The sequence below is a fragment of the Mugil cephalus genome, chromosome 1 (assembly GCF_022458985.1).
Source record: "Mugil cephalus isolate CIBA_MC_2020 chromosome 1, CIBA_Mcephalus_1.1, whole genome shotgun sequence".
Classification (NCBI taxonomy): Eukaryota; Metazoa; Chordata; class Actinopteri; order Mugiliformes; family Mugilidae; genus Mugil; species Mugil cephalus.
The window spans coordinates 21,802,592-21,822,716 of record NC_061770.1 but is presented as its reverse complement, the minus strand read 5'-3'; the positions used below and the strand labels follow the sequence as shown (position 1 = coordinate 21,822,716).

General features: G+C 40.7%; 1 protein-coding gene across 4 annotated transcripts in view; it reads left to right on the top strand.

Annotated features, from left to right (window-relative positions):
• celsr3 (cadherin, EGF LAG seven-pass G-type receptor 3) overlaps window positions 1-20,125 on the top strand; it is a 117,763-nt gene that overhangs the window by 40,094 nt on the left and 57,544 nt on the right. For 3 of the 4 annotated variants that reach the window (XM_047595123.1, XM_047595871.1, XM_047593457.1), the window contains exons 4-11: window positions 5,373-5,595; window positions 9,838-9,953; window positions 11,300-11,388; window positions 11,685-11,699; window positions 12,063-12,220; window positions 17,319-17,482; window positions 17,823-17,948; window positions 19,676-19,845. In XM_047595123.1, coding sequence (XP_047451079.1) covers window positions 5,373-5,595; window positions 9,838-9,953; window positions 11,300-11,388; window positions 11,685-11,699; window positions 12,063-12,220; window positions 17,319-17,482; window positions 17,823-17,948; window positions 19,676-19,845 — 1,061 coding nt within the window. The remainder of the gene's footprint in view (window positions 1-5,372; window positions 5,596-9,837; window positions 9,954-11,299; window positions 11,389-11,684; window positions 11,700-12,062; window positions 12,221-17,318; window positions 17,483-17,822; window positions 17,949-19,675; window positions 19,846-20,125) is intronic. The other variant, XM_047594330.1, reaches the window with a different exon arrangement.

The following is a 20,125-nucleotide window of genomic DNA, read 5'->3' as shown; positions in this document are numbered from 1 at the left end:
AGACCCCCAATGACCTCTTCTAAGAAGAAGACGTCATGGTGCAGCTATTGTATTCCAAACACCACCAGTATACTTTCCATGCAACAATGGCTTTAATTAAAGAAATACTATGCGTTTGAATGCTGCATTAGTGTCACTGCTTGCCAACGATCTTTTCCTAATTTGACTGTTAGGAAACTTAAAATTTAAATCACTGAGAGAATCAGTAAAGAATTACACAGGTATTTTATGTAGTGTAGCGCCAGAATCACCACCTTAGACCAAGCAGTTGGAGCAGCACTTATAAGATGCTTAAAAAATAAGTCACGAACATTGGATTCAGTAATATGAAAATGCTGGAGATTCATGTTTTACTAAATATTACTAATTTTACTAATTTCTTCTGGCTTGTTACACAGAACTTAAAATAAATATTACCCTTGAAGGTGTTTTAGTTGTGGGGGTATACACAGAAGAAACAAAATTTAGCTAGCGTGAGGCTTATAGAGGCAGTACAAGAGGAAGGAGAAGGGGGAAGCAACTGGGGGTGTGTTGGCCTCTAGGGATGCACCATGTGTTGGAGTGGAGGAGGAGGAGGAGGAGGAGGAGGCTGATGGGGTGGGAGATTGGGCGGAGCGAACCAAGATGCCGGGGGGGTGGTTGAAGAGTACCGGCTTTGATGAATAAAACATCCGCGTGAATGAAGGGGTGGTGTGAATGCATTAAGGCAGGCGCAGAGGAAGAAAAGGAAAAAAACGAAAAGAAAAGAAATGGCAAGAGATGAAGAGAGGAAGGAGAAACGAAAAGCAAAACGTGGAGCGTTTTTATTTATAGAGGTGTAGGGTGGAAGGAAGATAGAGGAGAAGGGAAGGAGTTAGAGGAGGAGGAGGAGGATGTAGAGAGGAGAGTAAATAAGGGAAGGCAAAAATAATAAAGGTGGATCAGCTGTTGAGCAACAAAGGAAAGATGCGAGTCAGAAGTTCTCAAATCTGTGTTGGCTGGGATTTTGGGTTATGAAGTGTGGATGTCAGGTATCAAAAGTGGAAGAAAGATCAATATTCATTCATATATTTTGACAGAGGGAAAACTTAGTTGCGTGCTTATTTATCGAACCAAAATCACCAACCATAAATGTATTCATTCCAAATTCTACCTAAACTGAAGACTTGCATGTGCACTCACATATCCTTTCCGTACTTTCACCCACCTGTAAAATCATTCTAGTATATCAGTCTTGCACCAATTCTTAGCCAAATAAAGGTTATGGAATTCAGGAGTAATTTTAAGCTGTACAAAGGTGGAGACTGTGGTTTGTAGTACTATGGAATTGTGTTATATTTTACTGACACATGCACCTATTATTTTCACAACCCCATTCACGAACACTCATGCAGATAAGAATAAGTTCAGGACGGTTACATTAAATCTTTATTTTTTACGAGCGTACCTAACGTTTTGGCAAGCAAGTGTGCGCTCAGTTGTGTTGTTGTAGGGGCGTGAGTGCTTCTTTGTCTGAACTGCATGTATTTATTAAGCGTCATGTCTGCGCGCGTGTGTCTGTGTGTGTGCTTCCATTCTGGTCCGCTCATTAAAAACCATCTGTTCGTGCGCGCGGAGCAGTTTTTGTGTGGAATTTTAAGTGCTGTCTTGGAATCGGACACCCACCATTCAGAAATCGTTTGACCTCTTCCACTCACGGTTCTATGCCTCAGTGCCTCGGTGAAGTGGACACCTTCACACCGTCTGGGCTAAAAGACGGGAATGAAAAGCTGATGGTCGAGTCGCGTCTGCCCGACCTCCTGCAATTAGCTGCACTTATTCTGGGATTTGCGAGTCTGTTGTTGCTGTGATTTTTTTTTTTTTGTCTGTATTTCTATGTTTTCATGTATTTTATTCCTGCCGCCCTCGACCATGAATGGATGTCTACATCATACCTGCATGTGTGTATGTGTTTAAATCTCACCCCGCGCATAATTCATGAGTATTAATGTCTGTTTATTTATTTTAATATTAATGAGAAGGTCTGTGCGCATGAGTGGGTGCAACAGACAAAGACGTGAACAATGGTGCAGAGTTACAGATACGTGTATGTGTGTGTGTGTTAGTGTATCTGTGTGTGTGTGGTTTCTCAGTTTAATTGGTTCCCGGTTGTGAGCACTTGATGCATAAGTATACGTTTAATGTGAGAGAGGGCAGGGAATGAGGGGAAGCTAAACAAGGACGGACAGATGTGATAATTCGAATGTCCTTGGGCCATTGTAAGATGTGCTGAGTGTTTGACTGGATGCCCCGTGTGTGTGTGTGTGTGTGTGTGTGTGTGTGTGTGTTTGTGTCCCCGGGGTGATTTAGTGGTGTGAGAGAGTATATTTGTCAGCCTAAAATGGCAAATATCACCTGCCCCGGGGTCTGTGCATGGAGTTGGTGTTGGGTAAAGGGTCGAATAAAAGTAAGATGGACACGTTTGACTGTGGCAAAGTGAGTGAATGACAGGAAGATATTCTAATGTGAATAAAGTGAGTGTGAACAGGAGTCAGTTTGAGAAATAAAGTCTTGATGGACGAGGATAGATGGACAAACAAAGGCGGGGAGGCTTTATCAAGCAGTGTATATTTTAAGATCTTATTGAGGCTGTCGATAGATTAAAATATTTCATTGCAATTAATTGCATGGTTCTTGCTACTTTGATCTTTTCCTGATTTCCCAAATTACAGTTGCTGTGTTAAAAAAATTAATGCAGTTAAAAGGAATTCGCAATAACATAATTTTTATAAAAGCTCTAAATGTGCTAATGTCTTATACACCTATGCACTTACCAGTTCATTAGGCACACTGCTAATTCTAAAATAAGAGTCCTGCACTAAATCCTCATTCATTGTTGTGATAGGTAGTGAGTTGCTCGGACACAAATGCAAACACAACAGAAGGCAGGAGCAGGAAACCAGAGAACCTTAATGAAAACATACAACATCAGGGACAAAAAGCGCTGCGGGGTAGAGGCAGGGTAATCCACAAAAAAGGAAAAAAAAAAAAAAACATGCCATAGACAAAACTCTGAGATGTACGTGGAGCTGAACCCAAAACGCTTGAAGACACGAGGGTACAACAACAAGCGCGTGACTAAACTGAGAAGACTTAATGGAGGTAACTTCAGCATCATAAGATGACTGTTTTCAGACTTTGGAAATCTACAAAGCTCACACCACGAGTTTAACAAGAGAGGAAATTGATTAGTGCCGAGGACATTTAATAGAGGAGAATCTAGTGTGGTAGTGCACAGCAGGAGACCAAACTACACTCGCTTACCACTTCATTAGCTACACTAGTTACATACATTCTGATATAACAGTTTTAAATCCTCCCTCATGACTGTTCTAGCGTTAAACAGCATCAGAAATAACTAGCCACTGATCATTTTGGAGGATGTAGTTTGTGGTGCTTTGAAACCGGATTGAATTAAACCATAGCTCTTCAACAGGGGGTCAGTGACCCCCAGGCTGCGGGGGCACTGCAGGGCGGGGTGCACAATCTTTGGTTGATTAGACATTTTTATATATATATATATATTTTTTAATTTTAGTCCACAAATTTAAATTTCTTTCAATACACATTAACATGAATCCAACATTTTTTAGTAAAGGGATAAAGGATAGTTTAATATTAAATGCAAAATGATAATAATACGGTAGTTTTTAAATAGTATATATACATATAACAGTAGGTAGGGGGTCTCTACTGAATCTCTCCATCAGTTTTGGGTCCTTGGCCTGAAAAACATTGAAGACCCCTGAATTAAACCATAAAGTATAATTTAGCCTAGCCAACTGACTAAAATTAACATTTGTTCGTCCACCACAAAACATAGTTTTGAAAATGAAAACACAGATCAACCAACACAAAAGATTTAGTGCAGAACTGTTATTGAAAGTTTTCACTAGTGTACCTAATGAACTGGCAAGTGGGTATATATCATACTAGGCCTTGGGGTTGTGTTGAATGCGCCGTCACAGATCATCAGTATCATTGCGCGTATCAAACCTGACTGTGTCTTTTTACAGCTTCTCTGTCAGAGTGTCTCTCTGCGTTACGTCTCGTGCGCTGTTGTGCGTTTGTTTGTGCGGTCATGACTCACCGTCAACTGTCTGCTTTTTTTTTTGGTGGTGCGCGAGAGCTCGTCTGTGTGTCAGATAGTATTTGTTTCCAAATGACGGTAAGGAAGGTTGAAGACTGGTATTGACTCGCGTGGTATGCCTTGTGTGTTCTTGCACAGCTATCAGTTTGAGGACCACACACCAGTTACCATTGAAGTGGGGACATTTTGGCCGGCCCTCATTTCTTTCTGGGGATGTTTGAGGGTGAAGGCTAGGGAATGCATTATGTCAATAAATGCCTCAAAGATAACCATAAGAATGGACTCTGCCAGTAGCTACTCTGGCATCTAAAAGCAGGACAAACAAAATGTGTTGCTTTGAGTCGCGGGGGGCAATTTTTTTATGGAATACTAACATCGTTGGGTCATTTTTGCTGGAAAGAGAGGGTGAGGAGGAAGAGAGAGGCTCGAAAGAAAGTAAATATGAGAGCATTTATTATTGATGTGTTTGCATTTTGGGTTCGCGTCTGTAGGAGTCGTCAGCAGGTTGTAAAGTGGGTCCGTGAGGAGCCGTCTGTCTTCAGGCTACTTTAAAACCCCGTCTGCCCTGGTTATGTGGAGGGCACAGTGTGGGTGTATTTTATTTTTATGTTTTTGCTTTGTTTTTTTTTTTTTTTTTGCATGCTCTTACCAAATGTCAGACAATGCGTGCGTCCAAACATGCTCAGGGAAAGGTGAAAATCGAACCAAGCGAATGCGCATTCCTCCAGACCTTTTTATGTGGCTGATTGTGTATGTACGAGAGTGTCAGTTGTGTGGGTGTTTCTGCCTCTCGAGACGCTCTAGACCGACGCTTGTTTGACTGGCAGCCAAATCTGTGTTTATTCTCGTCTGCAGATTTGTTCTTGTTGTTTTTGTTTTCCACACTGAAGGAACAGAATTGAAGTCAGGAGGAAAGCGTTTTTTCCCCCCTCTTGTCCTGCATATACACTTGTCGATACTATATATTTAGAGTTGTATTGCGTTCAGGTGGAAACTTGACTGTAATTTTTTTGATTTTTACATTCTGGGATGGTGGATTTCAATGCTGGACAACCGTTGCTCTTACGCTCTTATGGAGTCGGCCTCCTGCTGCTCCCTCCATCTAATCAAGGACTCATTTGCATATATTGTCTGGTTGATGTGAGTTTACAGTGTGACTGAAATGCAAACCAGCTCTGAATCACTGTGTTACAGATTGAGACAATTTCAAGCCTTTCACGTTAAGAAATTGAACTAACGGTGGTTTCTTTCTTTTTCCTTTCAGGGGACCGGTGTGAGTTTGACCGGCGGCAGGGCAGGTGTGTTCCAGGTGTGTGTCGTAACGGAGGGACCTGTCGGGAGCTTTCAGGTGGGGGTTTCAGATGTGAGTGCCCCGCAGGAGGCTACGAGAGACCGTACTGCACCGTCACCGCTCGGTCCTTCCCACCAAAGTCCTTTGTCATGTTCCGGGGCCTCAGGCAGAGATTTCACCTCTCCTTCTCGTTAACGTAAGTAGAGTGACTTTGGATCTTTGGATCACTTCTTCTTCGATTTTTTATTTTTTTTTTTGCGGTTGCAACTCCTTCCCCTGTTCCTATCAGTTCCCACCTCTTGTCATCCAGCCTCACACAGACAGAGATCCATAACCACACCTCTTTGATTCTCAGTTCTCTGGCTGTTACCGAGTCTCTCTCCTCTTTGCTTTAATCTAGTTATTTCATCTCCATCTGAGATCGATCCTATTATTCATGGTATCTCTCTCTGCCGCCTCAACCTCTCTCCAGCAAGAAGTGCGGTTTCTGTTCTCGCTCCTCTTTCATCTGTCAGTTTACTACTCTCAGTAACATCTCCTTTGCTATCTCTCTTTCCTCTCAGTGTTCTTGTCTTGCAAGAACCGTGACTTCGTGCTCATTCTGTGAAGATTAGCATGATGTGCATCAAGTTCAAATACCCAACTTGTTGGGTTCCTTGGTGGCATTTCATCCAAGTAGCTTGTTCAGTTTGAAGTGACTGGTGAGAGGTGGGATTTTAATGGAAACGTCTTAAAATCTGTCTCCAAAAACTTGCTGGCCACCTACGCGTCATTAGAGTACCATTAATTGGGGAAGGAAAACTAATTATTACACTTGCGGATCACAAGTGTCAGGTGGTTAACAGACACTAATCATGTAAGTTTCTGGTGGGCACCACTCACAGACGTTCCTTTTTTAAACTCCAATTCCCCACCAATCATTTACTTCTGGAGTAGCTACTTGGGTGAACACTTGTGCATCTTTAGCCTTCTCAGAATTTGCAGTATTCTTTATTTGACCTAAAAAAACAGCCTTTAAATGGCTCCTAAACTTGCTGGGTTTCATTTTACATGTTGTAGCTAGGACTAATCAATTACAGCACAGATCGCTGACTGCCTCCTTTGTCTTGTTTGTCCTCTGCCATCATCTCTACTCCTTCGCCTCTTCACACACTGAGTGGTTGTCTATGGGAGTGTGCAGAAGTGGTCCTTAAGAGTGGTCGGGCAGGGTTAACACAGGGACAGTTGCCATGGGTGATGTCGCCTAATCACAGTTGCTAAGGTGATGTGCCCATGGGGTCGTTGCTGGGCTGATGGATGTGGGCCACCGTGGTCCGGTTGCTATGAGACATTGAGGTCAGGGTATTGTAACCAAATGATCATTGTTGGTGGGTAACGCCACACAACATGTTTCACTGACATTGGCAGTGATGGCAACAAGGAATGAAGTGTGATGGAAGGGTTTTGGTCTTACAAAGGAGATTGATGATTTTGTTGCCATTTCTTATATGGGATTGATGCTGTTATCTGTGGTTTCTATTTCTGCTGCTTCCACCTCTTTCCCAATAGACAACCACAAAATATATTGTGTATACGGACAATATACAAGCAAGGTGCTACGGTAACGACAAGGACACCTGAGAACAAGTTTCTAACTGTCCTTGAGAAAAGGTTGAGAGACTGATTGCATTGCTGTGTCCTTATTGTACGTGGCTCCATTCCTTTTCAAGACAGTGATATGCATAATGTCTAATAACTTCTGCCTATTTCTGTTTGTCAATTATTATGATTATGACAAACCATAGACTGTATAGAGATATGGATAATGTATATGTGACAAACTCAATAGTGCCCAACCACAGAGAGATCTTACTTTGCTTGAGCGTCAGCCTCCTTCCTCTGACATCAGTGTTTTATTTAGCATCCTGTCTACTGGGACTGATTTGCAGATAAGAAACATTTCTCCCACATGAAAAAAAAAAAAATCGTTTTTCGTTAAGAAGGTTTCAGTTTAATTGTCCTTGTGGAAGTATGGTAGGTATTATTCCTCTGTTCTAGGAATGTGAAAGAAGCTTGGTTGTGTAGTTCAAGTTTGGAATGTGTTAAAAATAAAAATAAATTCAAAATATTCCTTCATGTGGTTTGGTGCTTACGGAAAAATAGTCACCTCTTACTAGGGCTAGGAGGTATGACCAACAATCCTGACAGTATCTCGGTATATCACAGTATTTATTTATTTTTCATGCATAGTCAGGTGTTCCACAATATTTTCTACTGGCCGAGAGAGATTCATGCAGTAGATTCACTAATTATGGACTGTTTTACCGTCATGATGAATAAATATTGAATAATAATAATCCCACACTAGTAGTATAACAGGTTTGCATGGCCCCATGTTAGCACTGCCTGCTGATGTGGAGGCTCTGACCTTAATTTCATACATTCCAAGACATGTTTGCAGCTAAGGAGGTTTTTGGCACAAGTTCTTCCATATATTCAGACTATATGTGTCTCACAGTGATGCAGTCGCACCATGCGTGTTTGGAAGCACTACACTGACAATGGTCCAGTCTGAAACAGCGTCTCACAGTGCAGCGTTCCTCAGGAGAAGCTTGATTAAATTGGTCCAACGTGAGAAAAATCTTGATTAGTAGTTTGCCTAAAGAGAATGTCTAAAATTAATGTTGCTGGTTGAAGTTTGAGTCAATGACTAAATGTAGTAATTAGAAGTTGACAAGAAGATAAAAAATAGTGAAATGTGACTAACAAGCATTTTCATCTGAAGACCAAATTAAAACTGTGTTACACAATGTTCCCATTTACCAGATGTACTAGACTCCAGGCTGATATGTGCTTGAGTACACTGTAAATAAGCAAGTGTGAAAGATACCTGAATGACGCTGTGTAATAAAATTCACCAGTGTGCCGTTATATTAAAAATGCATATCATAATAAAAAATAGAAAAAAATACCAGTATGAACCGGTATATTGCCTATCCCTACCTCTTACTTATTTGTAGGCAAATAATGCATTTCTGTAACATTGTCAGCACTATTTTTCAGCTCTTTCCTTTGGCTTGTATTCATTCAGTCTGCGTTCTACTACAGTGCTGTTCAGTGACTTTTGGAACAACAGCAAGATACATGTCTGCTATTAAATAGCCCCAGGTTTATTTTAAGACAGTGGTGGTATTATCGGATAACAGAAGTATAAGGTTGATTGAACTCGTGATAAAATACTCTCCTGTTGTCGTTGTATTCTGTGTCTCTCGGTATGGTCACATTGATTTTTGGTTGGTATTTAAGCCCAGAATGTAAAATGCACATATTCATAACTCAGTGAAATAGGAATAGGTAGGAATATTCGTCTTCAAGCAGGTCATAAAGCAGAAATGCATAACCTTGGAAGTCCAGGGTTGCTGTTCTGTAGCTGAATGTGACCTCTTACTTCTGCAGACTTATGGATTTATTTTCAAATCTCTACATTTGGATTATATCCAGTTTTACTGCAGGGAGAGGAGACCTGAATTCACATTTCCTGACAGATGTATGGCAGGTATCAACTGCATTAAGAATTTGCAGGAATATGTGTGAGCGATGAAAATAAAACAACGTAGTACGATGCTTCTGCAGTTGGAAAAAAAAATGCATCTTGTTGCCAAGAGTTAGTGCTTGTTTTCTGTACTGTAGAAAATAATCTGCTGTATGACTCTTCCCAACTAAACAGGAGTCTGCAGCAGTTATAGTTTCTTTTCCCCGGGGAAATTAGGCTTTGCATTGAATGCCATACCAGCAATGGTTGCATTAACCAAACAGAGGGCTAAAAATCTCATCTGAAAATATCCAAGCTATATGTACTACCTTTCTTGGGAAAACATAGTAGGGTAATACTGTTAATGGCTGTTAAAATGTCTCCCCATTAAACCCCAGATTAAACTTCAAGGAGATAAAAAGCGGTTGGTTTAAATGCCATCTAATCTTATATTTGCATAAAAACCATTCTGTAATAACATTATGACCACCTTCTTAATATTGTGTAGGTCTCCCTTGTGCCTCTAAAACAGTTGGGACTCATCAGAGAATGGACACAGACGTTCTGATGTTGTCCTGTAGTGTCTGGTAACACAATGTTTTTTTTGTGGGAGTCTTTGGGTCCTATGGATTAAGTGGAGGGGCCTCTGTGGATCATCCCACAGATACTTAATCAGTTTGGGATCTAGTGAACTTGGAGGCCAGGTCAACGCCTTGGGCTGGTCATGGTGGGTGGTAAACATTATAAGTCGCATCCACATGAATGCCAGCAAAACACTGAATTTCTCACAAGATGTTATTTACGTCTCCTCTGAGTGGTCATGATGTTGTGGCTGATCTGTGTATTTTGTACTGTATACACAATATATACTACTTATACTGCGTACATGATATTCCTCACTAACATGTATTGTGTTTGTGTTTCTAGATTTGCCACCCTGGAGAACAGCGGCCTTCTCTTCTACAACGGACGCTTCAATGAGAAACACGACTTCATCGCTTTGGAGATCCAAGAAGGACAAGTGGTGTTCAAGTATTCCACAGGTACTCTGTGTGTGTCTGTATCCGTGTCTCTTAGGCTGGCAATTTACATTCCCGCAAGGACATCTCTCAGAGGTCGTTTCTTACTGAGAGACACTTTGTTTAGGTTCAGGGTCTGACCTGACCAGATTATAGGAAGTGGATTATAATTGGACATGGATTGGGTTGAGTGGAATGAGGTCTTTGGGGTAGACTTGAACAACCACCAGTGTCATTATTTTATTTTAATTGTGTTGATTAGGTTAAATTTGGTTATAGTTACTGTTGTAACTTGTAGTTAGGATCTGGGAAGTTGTGTACACGGCTCGTCAGATCTTATTGGAAATTTTGCCTGTGTAACCCGGAGCTTGAAACCCCAGGGGCATAAAACTGTTGGTGCCAATAGTTGTTTTATGCACTCATGTAGAAATGGATAACTATAACAAACACTTTGAACAGAAATGGAAGTAACCTGTAGGATGCTGTCAGTCACAGCCCTCGCGAAGATTAATGACTTTAAACACCAGGATACACTCACTCGTCTAAATATAAGCCCTAACATACATCCTAATATAACAGTCCTGCATTGTACCTCATATTCATGAAGGTTCTGGTCTCCAACATTAGTTTAAAATAACTCAGAGAGATGTTGATTCAACTTCATTTCATTTTGGAGGCTGTGGTTTCTGGAACTATTGAATTGTATTGTGTTAGTCAAGGGGCGAAGCTAAATAACCATCAGTCCTATTTAGTTTAGCAACAACACAAACTACATCCTCCAGAAAGGTCATTTGCTGAATTACCACCTTTCTGACACTGGTCAAACATCTAGTGAACATTAAAACATGAAAGGCAAGATGGTTACATGCAGATGAATGCAATGAAATGGAAGAATATAAGCATTTTAAAGTCCATAATACAACATAACGTCTTATAGTTTTTTTAGTGGTGCTAAATTGGCGAAACACTTCACAATACAATACGTATCACGATACTTGAGTAACGATACGATACATTATTGCGATATTATGATATTGCCATATATTGCAATGTTCTACATTTGTTCACTGAGAAATGTTAAATACACGTTAAAATACATGTTGTATGTATGTCCATCAGATGACAGTGATAAAATGATCTATTTCCAATTTACTGCTCTTGTACAGAAAAAGTCATGTTTTGAGACGCACCTCCACCAATACTTTTTCTGTCGGATGTGAAGATATTCAAAATTGATACTGTATCAGGAGAAAAAATATCACGATATTTTGCCATATCGATATTTTTTTCCCACCCCTAGTTTTTATACATGTATGTGTAAAATCATTCATTATAAACCTATGAAATTAACTACCAGCATTTTCCTGCAGGTGAATCATCCACTCAGGTTAGCCCCTTCTTGCCGGGCGGCGTGAGCGATGGAAACTGGCACACGGTTCACATCCACTACTACAACAAGGTGGGTTCAGATCTCTCTCTCTCAACATCTTTATCCTCATCTCATGTTTCATCGTACATTTAACCATTGTCTTTTTAATCTCCTGAAGCGTTTCTGTGATGTTGCTGTGCGTTTGTACTCGCTATTATTTTTGCTTCGGAAGGCGTCGGTGGAAAACTTTTAATAGCCTTTGTGCTGACAGAGCAGTTTGAGCTGAGAGTTTGTGTGTGTGTGATCGCGTGGGCGTTCGCCTGTCACCGTTTCATTCGCCGCGCATCTCCTTTAATTTTCTTCATTTCTCCTTTCATTTTCCTCAGCCGGCTATACGCTATGTGAGTATGAGTGTGTGTCAGAGTGCACATACACTTCCTTCACTCCTGTCTCTCTTTGCTCTTGTTTATTTTTTTTCTTTTCACCAGCAGATAAAGTGGAGAGTGAATGTGCCGTCTCTCTGATTTTTTTGTGTGTTCTCTTACCCACTTGCGGTGTTTGCCTCTTGTCATACTAACTCAAATTTTCCCCCTTTCTTTCCTAACAAATTTGATAGTAGTGCAAATACCTATCTGCTACTATCTGACTGCAGTGGTAAAAGTAAATGCTGCAGTGTTTTCTTTTCTTGCATGCTGACTGGTGTCATGGTGTGTTTCTTTGTTTTCTGTTTTGAACTCCGCATTCAATCTCGTGTGTGCGTTCAGCCCAAGCGCAGCATGAGCGGTGAAGCCCAGGGTCCGTCGGACGAGAAGATTGCCGTGGTGAGCGTCGACGACTGCGATACGTCCCTGTCGCTTCGCTTCGGCACGCAGCTCGGAAACTATAGCTGTGCTGCGCAGGGCAAACAGACCAGCAGCAAGAAGTGAGTTTTCTTTCTTTCCTCCAGCTCTCTATTTTTATTTCTCTCTCTGGGTTTAATTGTTTATTATCTGAAGAGTGGAAAGTGTCACGTAACTGGAAGAATATATCCCGAAAATCATGAGAACTCTTCTAGTAGTTGCATTAGGACTGTAGGCCTGCAGCGTTAACCCAGAGCCTGTCACCTGAGTGTTGAATTGAACTTCATAACAATATAATCAAGTTGGGTGCAGAGGTGTTGTTTTTATTTCTGTATCAGGCTGAAACAAGTCCCACAATGAAATCTCAAAAGAGCCTGGAGAACTGCAGAATTCACTAAATTGTTACTAAAGGTGTATACGGTTCATGGAGACTGTCAAATTATCCGTTTGCAAAGAAACTTGCAATAATCCATTTACTATTATTTATTTGGTGTTGAGCAGGATATTTAGAAATGGAAACATCTCCCACTGCTTATTACTTTTACTTTTGCAGCAGTTTTAGTCATTAGTTCAATCCATCAATCAATCAGTGGATTAATCTTTATTTGTAAAGCACTTTTCATACAAAATGTAGCACAAAGTGCTGTATATAATAATCCCATCTGTACCCCCACCTCCCTTCTCTAACACAGACACACACCTTAAAGATGCACAGACAAACACACAACTTAAACATTCATCATGCAAAATAAATAAAAACAATATTCATTAGAACAGGAACAGTTAAAAATTAAATGCTTACCACTAAGACTTAAGAGCATAAAATGAGAAAAATAAATGAATAAATAGAATCAAACTTAAGGTCATAGAAAAACACCAAAAAAGATAAATAAGTAAATATTAAATAACTAAATAAATAGGTAATATTCAATTAAAAGCCAAATTAAAAAGGTAAGTCTCTAGCGTGCCTTAGTTGCTGTAGCCATCACTCGACAGCGTAGTATTTCCGTTTTAGTGTTTCTGACAGCTTCGCCATTTCCGCAATTTTCGAATTGATCATTTTGAATCACTTAAGATCAAGGAAAGTTTGACTGAGGAGGTAAATCTCAGCAAAATGTCCGCAAAAGTTTCAGTTGCCATTGTTGATAGTGAACCGGAGGAAAAAGTGTCTGTGAAGGTTTTCAGTCAAATAGCGTATAAAAAAAAAGCAACTTGACGTGAAGAAATCAGAATTAGAAACAGCGCTTACTAGTGTCTGGGTGGTGTTGTTACAGACAGAGTCAGACTGATGGCATCTATATAATGAACCTCGAGTTCCCAGTTTGGCTCCCTGACCTTTGTTTGTTTCACATCTGCTGTTTCCCTACATTTACTGTCTCTCGCTGCTCTTTTCTGATAACTTCTGAAGTTTTTAACTTCTACATAAAGACATCAGGTCCATTTCACATCCCTGTGAACTCTTTACCTTTTGAATTTCTTGTTTCCTCTGTGAGAAAATGAAGCTCAACATAGCATGAAATGCATTGTTATACTCTAATGGTTCATCTTTGACACGACTTGGAGTGAGCCAGTGCTATTAAAGCAGCATATCATTTGTCGCTCCTGACATTTATGATCAGCTAATGGAATAAATACGACTGAACAAGAGCTTGTGACGTGATAAAACAAAAAAACAAGTTCCTGGAAGTAAAATTGCTTCATATATCTGTCTTTACGTCCGGTGTAGCAACTGAAAGTCTGTGATTAAACGCTGACCCTGGAGCTGTGGGCGGTGTTTGCACAGGATGTACCGGCTTCTTTGCAAAGACAACTTTCATTAAACATAATCTGTGTCTGATCAGAGGCTTAACAGATTCTCAAAGTCAATTTTCCCAGAGTAGAGAACTAATAAAGCCGGTCGATGTGTGTAGGTCCACACTAGCCAGCTGGCAGCTGTTACAGAGGTTGATAGATGTCTCAAAAGATAAATCATGCAGAGTGACCTGGGACAGCGTGGCTATCCCGATCAGCCACAACATTATGACCACTGCCAGATGAAGTAAATAGCACTGACCATCTTGGGACAATTCAGTTTTCTGCTGGGAAACTTTTGGAATTGGCATTCATTCATGTAGATGTTACTTTGACATTTACCACCCATGTAGACCAGACCAGACACCCCCACCCCATTTACCAATGACTCAGGATTGCAGCCTGACACAGACACACACAAACACGGTTTAGAAAAAACTCAAAAAAACATGAAGAACAGCACAAGGTGTTGACCTGGCCTCCAAATCCACTAGATCCCAAACTCATCAAGTATCTGTGAGATGATCCACAGAGTCTCCTCCCCTCAACCCATAGGACCCAAAGACCCCCCCACTAACAACATTGTGTTACCAGACACCACAGGACACCCTCATAGGGCCCATGTCCATTCTCTGATGAGTCCCAACTGTTTTGGAGACACAATGGAGACCTACACGATATTAGGAAGGTGGTCATAATGTTATGCTTGATCAGTGTACGTCTGTAGTTGTTTTCTATTCATTTGAATTTTTCAGACCCAATGAGCCAAAGCATGCCAGTCTAATACATCTGTTGCTTCAAGTGTTTCATCTTGACCTTTGCGCATTTCTTTTTCCTCCTCCACACACCGTGATCTCAGACGAAGTCTCAACCATTCACACCATTTCTGATACTTTAGTGCTCGGATCAGTTAAATTAAGTGAACAGAGACATTAAAGCTGCGATTATGTGCACCAGCGACTGCACATGTCACCTTTGGGGATCTTTGGTTTTTAGAACAGTTCAGAGTAACTGAGAGTGTGCGAGGAGGTCGACACCAGCGTCTGCTGGAGACGCAACTTCCTCTATGTGAGAAATGAATAATAACTACAAACTGTAAATGACCACCATAATATAACAGATCATTCCTAACCCATGGAAATGCACTGTTTTGCCACTACATTAGGTACACCAGTGTAATTATTGTAATATACGAGTTCTGCACTAAATCTTTATTATTATTTTTTTTACAACACAAACTCACAAGGCATATGACCAGATCATGTCTTTACATAGACTCATTTACACATTCAGGTCATTCATTCCAACATCAAACTGTCTCCTGACATCGTCCATATTAAAGTAACATTTCATTGAACTTTTCCAATTTTCTAAAGATTTCTTTATTTTTCCAGTTTTGCAAAATGAACTTCTCATAAACCATTGAGGAGAAAATAATTTGCCATCCCATTGGAAATCTTATATTGTCTATATTTTGAAAGAGGCGGATCTTTGGTTCTCATTTCTCGCATTTTTCTGCGCTACCAAAAGGCATGAGTGAGGGAGTCACTTTGTGTACCGCACGTTAAACATTTATCTAAGGAGTTACTGTCATATTAATGTATTTTGTCTCCGCTTTAATATATTTCTGTCACTTTCTTTGAATTGAATTATTCGTAGGTTTTCAGTCACAAGCATTCCTTCCATCTTCTCCCTGTGTCTTTCGTGTTTAGGTCTATATTCCATTTATTATATATATTTTCTAATAATTTCTCATTACATTTAGCCTTAATTAGGATATCATAATAGCCCCTATTACTCTCCTCTTTTTATCTACTTCCCTTTGAATAATTTCCCCCTATTTCAGTTTCTATTCTTTATTCGAGGTCCATATTGTCCTTTATCCAATTTTTCAGTTCTGTACTAAATCTTATCTTCGTGAAGGCTACGGTATTGAGCATTAGCTTCAAATAACCGAAAGAGCTGTCGATTCAACAGTGTTTTGTCTTTTCTCTTGACGCCTATGTACCGTAATAGTCAGCGAGCTAAAAGCTAATTAACAGAAACACTTTATTAAGTAATTTAATCCAGTTTAACAGCACTACAATCCTCCGAAATGATCATCCGGATGAATCACCGCCACCTTCATGACGCTGTTTCCACATCAGCTGAACATTAGAGAAGTCGTGAAGGAGGATTTTGTGCGGGACCGTTGTATTAGGGTGCGTTCGTCTTCACTCGTTAATGAGCTGTTAAGTGAGCGCATGTCTCTCTGTGTTGTTCGCTTCTTTCTGCAGGATTCTTTACCTTCACGACTCTAAACGTTCATAAGTTTTAAACGCACTGGTTTGTTGGATATGGACCTTGAACTAGGAATAAGTGTATCCCCCCCCCACACACACTCTTACACACACATATGCAGTAGAGTATAGGCAATAAGAAAGGCAGCTTGTCGTAGCGTTGATGTCTGACCTCCTCTCCGTCGGCTCTAATCACGTCGGCCGCCGCTCTGTCAGAGATGAGTGCGGCTCAGAGGAGAGAAGAGACGACGATCAAAGAGGAAGGCCACACACAGACACTCGAACACACTCTCCTCCCCATTAGCTCTCGGCTCGGCCTCCTCTCACTCCGTCTTGACATCCTCTCCTAATGACTTTTCTCTTTTGATATTTGCTTTAACTCGCACTTAATCTCGTGTTTGTTTGGCTCCGGGACTCTTGATTGCTTTCCCACCGAATCGATCCAGGAAGAGAAAACTCAACTCACAATGAAATAAGAAAAAGAAAAAGAAGGATAATGTTGCTCTCTAAACTGATATTTACTCCTCACATTCCCACATTTCTGCCTCTAAATCCGTCTTCTGTCTGACTTGTCACGCTCTCTTTCGTTCTCTTGACATTTGCTGTAACTCACACTTAATCTCCTGTTTGTTCATCTGCCTCCCCAGCTGCACCCACGTGTCCCTTCTGTTGTCACTGATTTTTGTCCTCCTTTTTTTTTTTTCCTGCAAACCACTCCGCTGTTTGCTGATAACATCTATCTCCTTTCATAACTGCCTTGTAGTCCACCTCTGCCTTGTCTCTCCAGAAATGTGTTGTAGCTCACACATAATCTCCTATTTGTTCATCTGTCCCTCTGTCTGTCTCTTCTTTTTTTTTTTTTTTTGCAGCACTCGCATTCAAAAACATGACACCCTCATCTAATGTCTCCTCAGCATCCGCTCTTATTCCCCGACTCATGTTCCTCTTGACGTTTACTTCCGATGACACACTTAATCTGAGGGTTTTTAAAAATCCCCTCTTTTCATTTTCCTACATTTTCCTCCTCTCCATCCTCGAGGGATAATCCTAACCTCCCTTCCTCTCCTCACACTATTTACTCCTCTTCCTCTTTTATCTTCCCGTGCCTCAGGTCCCTGGACCTGACGGGTCCGCTGTTTCTGGGCGGAGTTCCCAACGTGCCCGACAACTTCCCCTTCGGCACCAGGGAGTTCATCGGCTGCATGAAAGAGCTGCACATCGACAACAAGCCGCTGGACCTCGCTGGATTCATTGCCAACAATGGAACGATCGCCGGTCAGCGTCACTAACCCGATTAGTTGTCCTTAAAAACATAAAAGATCACTGATTTGTAATATATAACAAATTCTCTATATGGCTCTTGTTTGGAAACTTGTGCAGCAAAATTGGGAAGAACTCTCTGAAAAATCACTTTGATTCCATGATACTTTGAGTCCAAACCTTAGAATATGTATTTTTTTGTTATATATTGATTCCATGATGTTTTTCAGTTGTTTATTTGGTCTCTGCTTCCATTTCAGAGTAAAATGCATTTGTGTAGATCCATGTTAGTGAGGTTTACTTTATAAAAAAAAAACAAAAAAAAAACATCAGTGATCTCTGTTGCTTCTTGCAGGCTGCAGCGCCAAACTCCCCTACTGTAAGTCCAACCCCTGTCAGAATGGAGGGACGTGCAGTGTGAGCTGGGAGACGTTCTCCTGCGACTGTCCTCTGGGATACGGAGGAAAAGACTGCAGCCACGGTGAGCGAAGTTTCATGTTGTCCCTAAAGTACTTGTCACAGGTTTTTGAGAATTTGGACCCATATCTACATAGCTTCAAGATTTCTTTTCTATTTGCATGTACCCGGGTAATAAGTGACATGACATGTTCTACACAATGTCATATAAGGTGCAAAAATGTCAACATTGAACAGCTTTTGTTTACTTCCATTTGATTTTCAGTGTGTTTCATGCTTTTATTTTGTAATTCTCCCATGATGTTTCGTTTCCTGTTTGACTTCCTGTCTGTGTTGTCCCTCCTTTGTGATTATATGATCGGTTCACCTTGTGAGCTCCTCCCTGTAGCCTCACCTTTGCCCTCTTAGCCCTTGTGTACATATAAAGTGTTTCATTTTACCCGTTGTTAGTTTGTCTGTTCTCTGTGTTTCGTAGCCAACGCAGACGCAGGCAATAATATCCTCTTAATAGACCCCAGTCGTCTTGGTGATAACTCAGTTTTTATTCATAACACGATGGCACTAAAGCACAAATTGGAGCAAAGGCAACTGTGATTGAGTTTTCCTTGAAGACCTAAGGCCACTCTTTCATGTAGTTGGGGAGACGGAGTTTTATAAGCAGCATCTTTGGGTGACGTCCAACAGAAAGTTGAATTGCTGGGACCCGTAACGACCCCCTTGTTGAATTAGAATGTATGAGTTTTCACAAGTGCATCTAATGAACTGGCGAGTGGGTGCGTGCAAAAAATAGCAATAACGTTAGATCAAAAATTTAATTGGTCTAGCCGCAGTAATAAAGAATACAAAAGTGTTGCTGTGTTCCCAAAATGTCACATAATTACAGTAATGTCAACTTTTAACCGTATCACTTTGGTCGTGACATAATTGTTCAGAGCACTCTTCGCTCTGCAGAATTGTTTTCTTGCTGTTCCTATTTTAAGCTTTTGAATATGTGAGCATTGTAAAAAAGTTGAATGTATATGTTCATGGATGGGGGGGTTAGTTGTGTAAGTGAATGCTGAACGTACCGGATTTATGAAACAAAACTCAGCTACTTGTTAATGTCCTATATATTACTGATCCAAGATAAACCTTGAGTGATTGTCTTCACATTTTTTTTTACGACAACTGGACTCTAGACAGGTTTCACTCATTTATAAGGACTGACGCGTCTTGATTTCCAACCCAGACGTCCAGGTCTAAGGGGAAATTATATGGTCAAACGTGCTTGTGGGATTAAATTACGTCTCAGTGACGAGCGTACATGAGTTCGGAGACTTATTTTGTGCCTGTGAGCATGACTTCCTTCTTTTGCCTACTTTTTTAAAGGATCATCTTCATTAGCCTGGTGTAGTCAGACTCTGGGACACCTGGCTGTCCTGGATAAAATGGACAGAGCTAGAAAATGTCTGGATATTTGGATTGTACTTGGTCAGATGCCTTTTTTGAATTGATAAACGTACCTGAACAACTTTACCCCCGAAAAATTGTATGGCTTCAAAAATTTTGGGCTAGCATACAGGCTAGCAGTTTATGCCTTTATGTTAGTGCGAATCATCGAAATTGTGAATTATGCAATTGTGTTACAGCGTTGTCAGCGCTGTCAGTAAAGTAAAAAAAAAAAAAAAAAAGCGTAATTTTTATTGGATTAGGTATTATGGCCAATGGATCAGTAACAGTGACATCTCAAGGCCGTTGTGGGTATTTCATTTTTTTTTTAATGCACTGTTTTTCTCTCCCCATCTTTCTCAGTGATGACGCATGTGCATCGCTTCCTGGGTAACAGCGCCCTCTGGTGGGACCTGAAGAACGACGTGACCATCTCCACGCCCTGGTACCTCGGACTAGTGTTCAGAACCAGGGCGCGAGAGGGGACGCTGCTGCAAGCCCAGGCCGGCCAGTACACCAGTCTGGTGTTCCAGGTGGGCACACGCTATTTCTATTTTTATTTCTATTTGAATATCTGTTTTTCATCTACGTAGTACTGTAGTAGTACTGGAATACAGTACAACCCTCTTTTTTTTTAATATTGGTACAAGTTATCTTAATTGGAATACTTTTGCTTATAAGTCTTTGACTAAGCTAATTGTGCATTCCTCATTTGTGCATTGATGTGGTGCAGTGGTTTGATCCCTGTTACCAAGGTAGAGCGCCGATAGGTAGAAAAGTGCTGTATGAATACAAAAAAATGTGCTTAAAGGA